The sequence below is a fragment of the Moschus berezovskii genome, chromosome 8, assembly GCF_049115385.1.
Source record: "Moschus berezovskii isolate FMDL1 chromosome 8, NW_MosBer_1.0, whole genome shotgun sequence".
Taxonomy (NCBI): domain Eukaryota; kingdom Metazoa; phylum Chordata; class Mammalia; order Artiodactyla; family Moschidae; genus Moschus; species Moschus berezovskii.
Window position 1 is genome coordinate 103620578 of NC_142467.1, and position 9580 is coordinate 103630157.

The following is a 9580-nucleotide window of genomic DNA, read 5'->3' on the forward strand; positions in this document are numbered from 1 at the left end:
AAACAGGCGTCTTCTTCGGGGCCTTTGCACCAGCCATTCCTTCTACCAGGCAGGCCTCTCTTCCTTGAGATCTCTGTTCAAATGTTACTTGCTTTGCCAGCCTACCTGAACACCCGGTAAAGAATAATACCTCAGCCTCTCTGCCTTATGCCCCCTTTTTCTTCATTTTACCTGTCACCATTTAACATGTTATATGATTTTATATTTGCTAACATTATTTCTCCATCATCCAATTATAGGAACTTTTGTCTCTCAGCACACTCTATCCTTTGCCTTGAAGCTGGTAAGTACTCAATTTATGAGCCCCAAAGGATTGACAGAAATCTCATTAAAAGTATGCAATACCTGACCTCTTGGGGAAATGGCTGCAAAAGAACAGGAATTTATAATCAGAGATGGAACAGGGAATGCCCTGAAGGGGACAGATTACACACCAAAATTATAGGTACTGATTTCATGACTGCAAAATATAAATTGTATCATTTGACTATGTCAGTAATGCTCATTTTTGTGAAACGTGATCATATCATTTTGGGGGATTTAATTCCAGGTCATTCCCTCTACCACATGGAACCAGAGAATGATACACATATTTCAGAATTTCTTCTTCTTGGAATATCAAATGAACCAGAACTTCAGCCCCTCATATTTGGGCTTTTCCTCACCATGTACCTGATCACTGTATTTGGAAACCTGTTCATCTTCCTGGCTGTCAGCTCAGACTCCCACCTTAACACCCCCATGTACTTCTTTCTCTCCAACCTGTCCTTTGTAGACATCTGCTTCATCTCCACCACCATCCCAAAGATGCTATGGAATATCCAGATGCAGAGCAAAGTTGTCACCTATGAAGGCTGCATCAGCCAAATATACTTTTTACTACTCTTTGCAGGGTTGGATGACTTCCTCCTGACGGTAATGGCCTATGACCGCTTTGTGGCCATCTGTCACCCCCTGCACTACACAGTCATCATGAATCCCCGACTCTGTGGATTGCTGGTTCTGATGTCATGGATGATGAGTGCCCTGAATTCCTTGATACAAATCTTAATGATGTTGCCGCTGTCCTTCTGTAGAGTCCCAGAGATCCCCAACTTTTTCTGTGAGCTCAATCAGGTAGTCCGAAGTGCCTGTTCTGACACCTTTCTTAATGACATGATGGTGTATGTTGCAGCTGGGCTACTGAGTGGTGGTCCCTTCATTGGCATACTTTACTCTTACTCTAAGATAGTTTCCTCCATACGAGGAATCTCATCAGCTCAGGGGAAGTACAGAGCATTCTCCACCTGTGCATCTCACCTCTCAGTTGTCTCCTTATTTTATTGTACAATCCTAGGAGTGTACCTTAACCCTGCGGATACCCACAACTCACTCTCAAGTGCAATAGCCTCAGTGATGTACACTGTGGTCACCCCGATGCTGAACCCCTTCATCTACAGTCTACGGAATAAAGACATAAAGGAGGCTCTGAAAAGATTCATTGAGCAATAAAAGGACAAACTCTTCTGGGGCAAATAAGTGGATCCAGAAATTGCCATTCTTCCATAAGACTGTGAATATATAATTTGTCTTTTCTATTGCTTCCTTAATTTTACATTTTTTTAACTTCATCTTCTGTTTATATGTAAATAACACAGTTTATTAAGTTTTCCCATTTATTTCATTTTCCTGCTTTCATGTATTTTCTTCCAAACTTATATCAGAAATATTTGCAAATTCCCTTTTATTTCTTGAGTCTATGTGAATTTCTTAAGAATAGTATCTTTTCAAGTGACATATATCAAGTTTTTCCTTTTATTTTACTAAAAGAATAGTTAGAAGTTGTATTCAGTTCAGTTCAGTTCAGTTCAGTTCAGTCACTCAGTCGTGTCCGACTCTCCGCAACCCCATGAATCACAGCACGCCAGGCCTCCCTGTCCATCACCAACTCCGGGAGGTCACTCAAACTCATGTTCACAGAGTCGGTGATGCCATCCAGCCATCTCATTCTCCGTCATCCCCTTCTCCTCCCGCCCCCAACCTTTCCCAGCATCAGAGTCTTTTCCAGTGAGTCAACTCGTCGCATGAGGTGGCCAAAGTATTGCAGTTTCAGCTTTAGCATCAGTCCCTCCAATGAACATCCAGGATTGATCTCCTCTAGAATGGACTGGTTGGATCTCCTTGCAGTATAAGGGACTCTCAAGAGTCTTCTCCAACACCACAGTTCAAAAGCATCGATTCGTCGGCGATCAGCCTTCTTCACAGTCCAACTCTCACATCCATACATGACCACGGGAAAAACCATAGCCTTGACTAGACGGACCTTGGTTGGCAAAGTAATGTCTCTGTTTTTTAAGATACTATCAAGGTTGGTCATAACTTTCCTTCCCAGGAGTAAGCGTCTTTTAATTTCATGGCTGCAATCAGCATCTGCAGTGAGTTTGGAGCCCAAAAAAATAAAGTCTGACACTGTTTCCACTGTTTTTCCATCTATTTCCCATGAAGTGATGGGACCAGATGCCATGATCTTTGTTTTCTGAATGTTGAGCTTCAAGCCAACCTTTTCACTCTCCTCTTTCACTTTCATCAAGAGGCTTTTGAGTTCCTCTTCACTTTCTGCCGTAAGTGTGGTGTCATCTGCATATCTGAGGTTATTGATATTTCTCCCAGCAATCTTGATTCCAGCTTGTGCTTCTTCCAGCCCAGCGTTCCTCGTGATGTACTCTGCATAGAAGTTAAATAAGCAAGGTGCTCATATTAAATAAGCTCTACTTGGCACCTTCACTATGTAATTTAAGTAACTCACTTTATCAGGCCTTTTCTTCTGTCTCATACAGAATAATGACTGAGAACCAATAACTTAGAGCAAGAGAACTAGAAAAATCTCATGTTCTAATCACCACACACACCTTACTCACTTCATAGCTTTGGTTTTTTAAATATAAATTTATTTATTTAAATTGGAGGCTAATTACTTTACAATATTGTAGTGGTTTTGCCATACATTGACATGAATCCACCCTGGGTGTATGTGTGTTCCCCATCCTGAACCCCCCTCCCTCCCCATCTCATCCCTCAGGATCATCCTAGTGCACCAGCCCCGAGCACCCTGTCTCATGCATTGAACCTGGACTGGCGATCCATTTCACATATGGTAATATACATGTTTCAATGCTATTCTCTCAGGTCATCCCATCCTCACCTTCTTCTAGAGTCCAATAGACTGTTCTATACATCTGTGTCTTTTTTGCTGTCTCGCATATAGGGTTATCATTACCATCTTTCTAAATCCCATATATATGCATTAGTATACTGTACTGGTGTTTTTCTTTCTGATTTACTTCACTCTGTATAATAGGCTCCAATTTCATCCACCTCATTAGAACTGATTCAAATGTGTTCTTTTTAATGGTTGAGTAATACTCCATTGTGTAAATGCACCACAGCTTTCTTATCCATTCTTCTTCTGATGGACATCTAGGTTGCTTCCATGTCCTGGCTGTTATAAACAGTGCTGCAATGAACATTGGGGTACACGTGTCTCTTTCAATTCTGGTTTCCTTGGTGTGTATGCCCAGCAGTGGGATTGCTGGGTCATATGGCAGTTCTATTTCCAGTTTTTTAAGGAATCTCCACACCCTTCTCCATAGTGGTTGTACTAGTTTCCATTCCCATCAACAGTGTAAGAAGGTTCCCTTTTCTCCACACCCTCTCCAGCATTTACTGTTTGTAGACATTTGGATAGCAGCCATTCTGACTGGCGTGAGATGATATCTCATTGTGGTTTTGATTTGCATTTCCCTGATAATCAGTTTAATCACCTCACCCTTCTGAACCACAATTTTGCAAATTTAGAATGAGGCTTATAATTGTACATCCTCATAAGATATTCTGTTGCAAAGTAACAAATGAGACAACAGATAAAAGATGCTAAGCTCAGTCCATGGTGCATTAAAAGATCTATGTGGATCTCTTATCATTACCAAGTTTTTTATGGTTAAAGGACTGAACCCTAGCTTTTCACTTGTGTTAAAACAGAAAACACCTAATTGATGTGTCAAAAGCATTTTGAAGTCAAGGATTATTTTACCTACTGTTTCATAGCAAGGGAACATAGATCTGTCCCTTATTGAGGAGGAAATAATAATTTTCCAGAAATATCAGGAGCTGCATTCCCATCGTGCTTTTGAAACCCAAGGGCCCTAGTCCAGACAGGTTCCTCAGACTTAGATTTGGAGGACACTTTGACCCAGGGTTGCAAAAAGTGTCAGTGTTAGAACTCTGGGATACAGGAGGGTTCATGGAGTAGTAATAAGAATTGGATACACTTGACTTCTAACCTGGTCTCCTGGGAATGACCAATCAGCTGAAAAAATTCCATTCTGTCCAGACAAGTTCCCCTGAGGAAATAAGGTGTTTGAGGACTGAAGTAATAGTGGAAAATGTGCTGAACACATATAATGAGCAGATACAGCAAATACACAGAGCTATAAATATCTCCGCTGCTGCAGTGGCTGAGCAGCTCCACAGCTTTTTGAGCTGAATGGAGCATGGTTTTGCATTTGGATTCTTAAGTATGGTTCAGAGACCCACGCTTCACTCTTTCCTTCTTTCTCGTCTGGATTCAGAGCTTCAGTCTCCACCATCAACCCTTCAGGAGGAATTTGGACTTCCACACAGAGACCTTCCTCTCAGACTGCTTATCTGGGTGAGTCTGAAAGCCCAGCAGGAGAAAGTCAGAGAGGATGAAACCCAAGAACATTTACTTGAGGTCACCTGAAAGCTCAAACTGCTGGTCCAGAGCCAAGGTTGTCTTAATAATTTCACCCGGGGCAGATTCATGTCAATGTATGGCAAAACCAATACAATAATGTAAAGTAATTAGCCTCCAATTAAAATAAATAAATTAAAAATATATATGTAAAAAAGACAAGTGTCTATGGCATTCAGAAATTCAAGAATTGTTGATAATTATGTGATGGGGATGAAAATCTAGTTAGGGGAGACTCAAGAAGAAATGGCAGGCATAGTGGTGTCAGTAAAATTTGAACATTTCCAAGGAGATTTGCAGTTTAAGAGAGTAGGAAAACACTATATGGTCAAGAGTGGCTTGCAGTGAAATGATGACATTTTATGTATTTATTTTTTATTTTTGAGATGGGGTATATTTGAGCATGTTCTAAATTCATAAGGAAGATCCAGATCAATGGAATAGCTACTACCTGGAAGCTTACAGTTCTTAAGACACACATTTCAAAGAATCTTTTCTCACATTGAGTATTCGCTTGAAAAAACTGAATTTAGTATACAGAGTCACATTATGCTAAAAGGCTTAATTTTGCATTAGGTTCGTTACCTGAGAGGCTGAATATATTTGTGGGTTGATTAATCAATTGCTTCTCTATTACATATTATCTATGCACATTGTTTCATATACTGGCATTTGAGTGTTATTGTTCCTTTCTTTTTTTTGCTCTATTATTTCCTCTGTAATTTTATTCATACCTCTATGAAGGCACCAGAGTGTATAAAGCAGGTGAGGTCTCTGATGATTTGGATCTAACATTTTAATGGAGAAATATTTCAGAATAAAATAAACGCATATATTGCAAAGTGTCATCAGGTACAAATCACATGAAAGAACGGGTAGGTTCTGTGGCATTATAAGACTTTGTAGGGTATATCGTGAGGAGGTTATCACAGGTGGGACAAGTCTCAGAAACAGAAGTAGAGTGTGACCATGGGGTTTGCCACCAAAAAAAAAAAAAAATCAAAGCCTGGGAATAACAAAGAAAAATGTCGCTTAAGAAAAATGATAGGGGGTTTAAGTACTGGCTCAGTAGTGAAGACTCCCCCTGCCAATGTAGAAGACATGGTCCGATCCCTGGTCCAGGAAGATCCCACACACTGTGGAGCAACTAAGTCGGTTCACTAAGCCTCCTGAGCCTGCGGTCTAGAGCCCTGGAGGGGCAACTCCTCAGACCCACACACCCTAGAGCCTGGACTCTGCAGCGAGAAGTCACAGCAATGAGACAGCCACACCACAACTACAGAGTAGCCCCTGCTCGTTACATCAAGAGAAAAGTCCGCACAGCGGTGTAGACCCAACGCAACCAAAATTAAATAAATAAAATCTTCTTTAAAAAGAAAGAAAAGCAATAGAAGAAAAAGTCTCCTTCCCTACTGGACCCTATGAAAATGAATGTGGACAAATACAAAGGAATAAATAGGCAATAAAGAATTGACCAAGGGCCTGATGTGGACACTGGAGGAATCTAAGTGCAGTCAGCGTGTGGGCCCTTGAATCTGAGGTCACTTCAGCCCCCACACTGCTGTCTGGTCCTTCTGAAACCTGCTCTTGCCTTGGCCTCTATTTATACTGCTTCTCCCTCAGCAGGGACTGGTCTCTTATAAATGTCTTCTTGCATTTATTGCAGTGGATAAGAAACTTTTTTGACTCTGTCCCAGCTAAGACATGCCTTTTACATGTGATCCAGCCATAATGTATGCATGGGCATGAGCATACACAAACACAGGCATCTAAACAAAGAGAATCAGAAAAGTCTTACTATATGTGATGCACTCTGACATTTTAATTTTGCATTTTATTTTTTCTACCTTATTTTGTTCTTACAAACTACATAGTCTGAACCTCTAGTAGATGTGAATCTCAGAATATGGGAAACGTTTCTCCAGCATGTCTTTGAAAACTATGTTAGTGTTTCCCTGGTCCTTTTTGTTCTCTCATCGTTAGCAATTTCTATGAGAACATGTCTTTTTCATTCCTTCATGCAGTATGTATTTATTCAGGTACTGCTCACAACTAAACTAAATCTAAGGGGTTGAAGAGTATGTGTGATATTAACATAAGCTTCAAGGCACTTATAGTTAGCAAAGAATAAAAGATGCAGAATTAATTAAAACTTCACAATGATAACCCTATATCTAAATGACTGTAAGTGAAATTCCCCATTTTCTGTACAAATGTTTAAAAAGGGGGAGGGCTCATGAAAGAAATTATCTAGGCAGTCTAAAAAAGATGGTGTTTTGGAGATAGGGAGGGATGAAATTCCAAATAGAGTAGTTGATTGTCTAAGGAGGTGCATATAAGCTCTGAGTCTTGAGCCCGTGGCATCAAGTGAAGCTGTGCCTCAAGTTTAATGTTCTTGAGATTGATGTGAGTGAGGGCAGCACGAGGGTGAAGTGGTGCTTCATTCAGAGAGTCAAGGCTAGGATTTGAAGCTGTGGAATTTGGGGCTCGTTTCACAGTGGGGAGTCACTGGGAGAGAAGGAAGTCAGGGAGTTGGTTGTTTCGAAACACAGCTGTTCCCTCTGACCAGCACACATTTCTACCCAAGAGACTCATGTCTCCTTCTTTCTCTTTCTTGAGGTCTCTGATCAAATGTTTTCCAGGCTACCTGAACACCCAGTAAAAAGTGACACCCTCATCAACTCTCTTCTTTATATTTGATCTATTTTCCTTTTCAACACTTGTAAATGTATGATCATTTGTATGAGTTTTTAAATTTTTTCCTTATATGTTTTCTCCACCACCTAACTACAGGACCTATTGTCTCTCAGCACCCTCTCCTCTTTCTCCAGAATTTGGTAGGTCTTAAATTTGTATTCCCTCAAATGCATGACAAAATCCCTCATTACAAATGTAGAATACCTGACCACTGGTAGAAAAAACTGACCGTAAGATAGGCTTTCCTATTCAGAGATGGCACAGGAGATTGGCTTGAAGGGGAAATTTCTATGCAAAGTCATGACTATTTTTTGAATGCAAAATATAAGTGTTAGAGTTCCCCTGTGTTTGCAATGCCAATTTTTGAAAAATTAATCATGCTATTTTTTCCAGGTAGTCATTTGCATCACATGGAACCTGGGAATGAGACACCAATTTCAGAATTTATTCTCCTGGGATTATCGAATGAACCAGAACTGCAGCCCCTCATATTTGGACTTTTCCTTTCCATGTACCTGATCACTGTGTTTGGAAACCTGCTCCTCATCCTGGCTGTCAGCTCAGACTCCCACCTCCACACCCCCATGTACTTCTTCCTCTCCAACCTGTCCTTTGTAGACATCTGCTTTATCTCCACCACCATCCCAAAGATGTTGAAGAACATAGGGACACAGAACAAAGTAATAACCTATGAAGGCTGCATCACCCAGATGCATTTTTTCATACTTTTTGCAACATTGGACGTGTTCCTCTTGACCGTGATGGCCTATGACCGCTTTGTGGCCATCTGCCACCCACTCCACTACACAGTTATCATGAAACCCTGGGTCTGTGGACTGCTGGTTCTGCTGTCCTGGATCATGAGTGCTCTGAATTCCTTGATACAAAGCATAATGGTGTTGTGGTTGGCCTTCTGTACAGACTTGGAAATCCCCCACTTTTTCTGTGAAGTTAATCAAGTGGTTCAACTTGCTTGTTCTGACACTTTTCTTAATGACATAATGATGTATTTTGTAACTGGAGTGTATGGTGGCATTTCCCTCACTGGAATTCTTTGCTCATATTCTAAGATAGTTTCCTCTATACTAGGAATTTCATCAGCTCAGGGGAAGTATAAAGCATTTTCCACCTGTGCCTCTCACCTCTCAGTTGTCTCCTTATTCTATTGTACAGTCCTGGGAGTGTATCTTAGCTCTGCTGATACTCACAGCTCACAATCAAGTGTTGTTGCCTCGGTGATATACACTGTGGTCACACCCATGCTGAACCCTTTCATCTACAGTCTGAGGAATAAAGACATAAAGAGGGCTCTGAAAAGGATCGTTGGGATGGCAGCTATATAAGGACCAGTTTTCCTGGGGCTGAAGAAATGCCTGTGATTTTAGGGCTCAAAACCTCAGAGCCCAATTTTTTTATCAGGTTGCTGAAGTAGAACTTGATCCTTCTATTTATTTCCCAAAATTTCCATTTTTTTGAATTCAAAGCCTCTACATTTTATTATCAAATGAAATTATATACTGGGGAAATGTACCAATTTCTATTGTGCTCCCTATGAGTGTGTAGTCTGTAAATCTGTCTATTATGTTTCTAAGTGGTATTGAGTAAGGTTGCCATGCCCTTCTGTCTTGGATTGGTTTATGGTTATTTCTGTATCTATGCTGATTTTCTATTTACAGAAAAAAATGAGTTTACCATGTGAATTACTTATATTTAATTTCATCATTTCTATATCCATAAATGATGTTTGACTTTCTTCCCAGTTAGAAGACAACTTTAAACCATGTTAAGTGAGAAACATCTGCCTAGGCTCTAGATTCAACCCTTAGCCATGCACCATCGGATTCTTTTCCATTTAGTTAATTTATTGGAATATAATTACACAAATAAACTGCATATTTAAAGTGTTCAGTTTGGGGGGGCTTCCCTGATGGTCCAGTGGTTAAAAATCTGCCTTCCAATGCAAGGGACACAGGTTCGATCCTTGGTCCGGGATCTAAGATCCCACATGCCACAGGGCAACTAAACCCCTGCACCTCGACTAGAAAGCCCACAACTAGAGAAAAGCCTACACACCATAATGAAGAACCTGTGCAGCCTAAAGAAGTAAATAAATAAAAAGTGTACAATTTAATG

General features: G+C 40.5%; 2 protein-coding genes across 2 annotated transcripts; both read left to right on the top strand.

Moving 5' to 3' along the window:
* Positions 1–564: 564 nt before the first annotated feature.
* LOC129558451 (olfactory receptor 7A17-like) lies at positions 565–1491 on the top strand. Its single transcript, XM_055429606.2, has one exon. It carries the CDS (start codon positions 568–570, stop codon positions 1489–1491), a length of 924 nt encoding a protein of 307 aa, XP_055285581.2. The 5' UTR covers positions 565–567.
* A 6333-nt stretch (positions 1492–7824) lies between these two features.
* On the top strand, positions 7825–8790 carry LOC129558328 (olfactory receptor 7A17-like). Its single transcript, XM_055429399.2, has one exon. It carries the CDS (start codon positions 7825–7827, stop codon positions 8788–8790), a length of 966 nt encoding a protein of 321 aa, XP_055285374.1.
* Positions 8791–9580: the final 790 nt, after the last annotated feature.

Coding starts and splice junctions, on each gene's coding strand:
- LOC129558451 (XM_055429606.2), top strand. CDS start 568: ATGGAACCAGAGAATGATACACATATTTCAGAATTTCTTCTTCTTGGA.
- LOC129558328 (XM_055429399.2), top strand. CDS start 7,825: ATGCTATTTTTTCCAGGTAGTCATTTGCATCACATGGAACCTGGGAAT.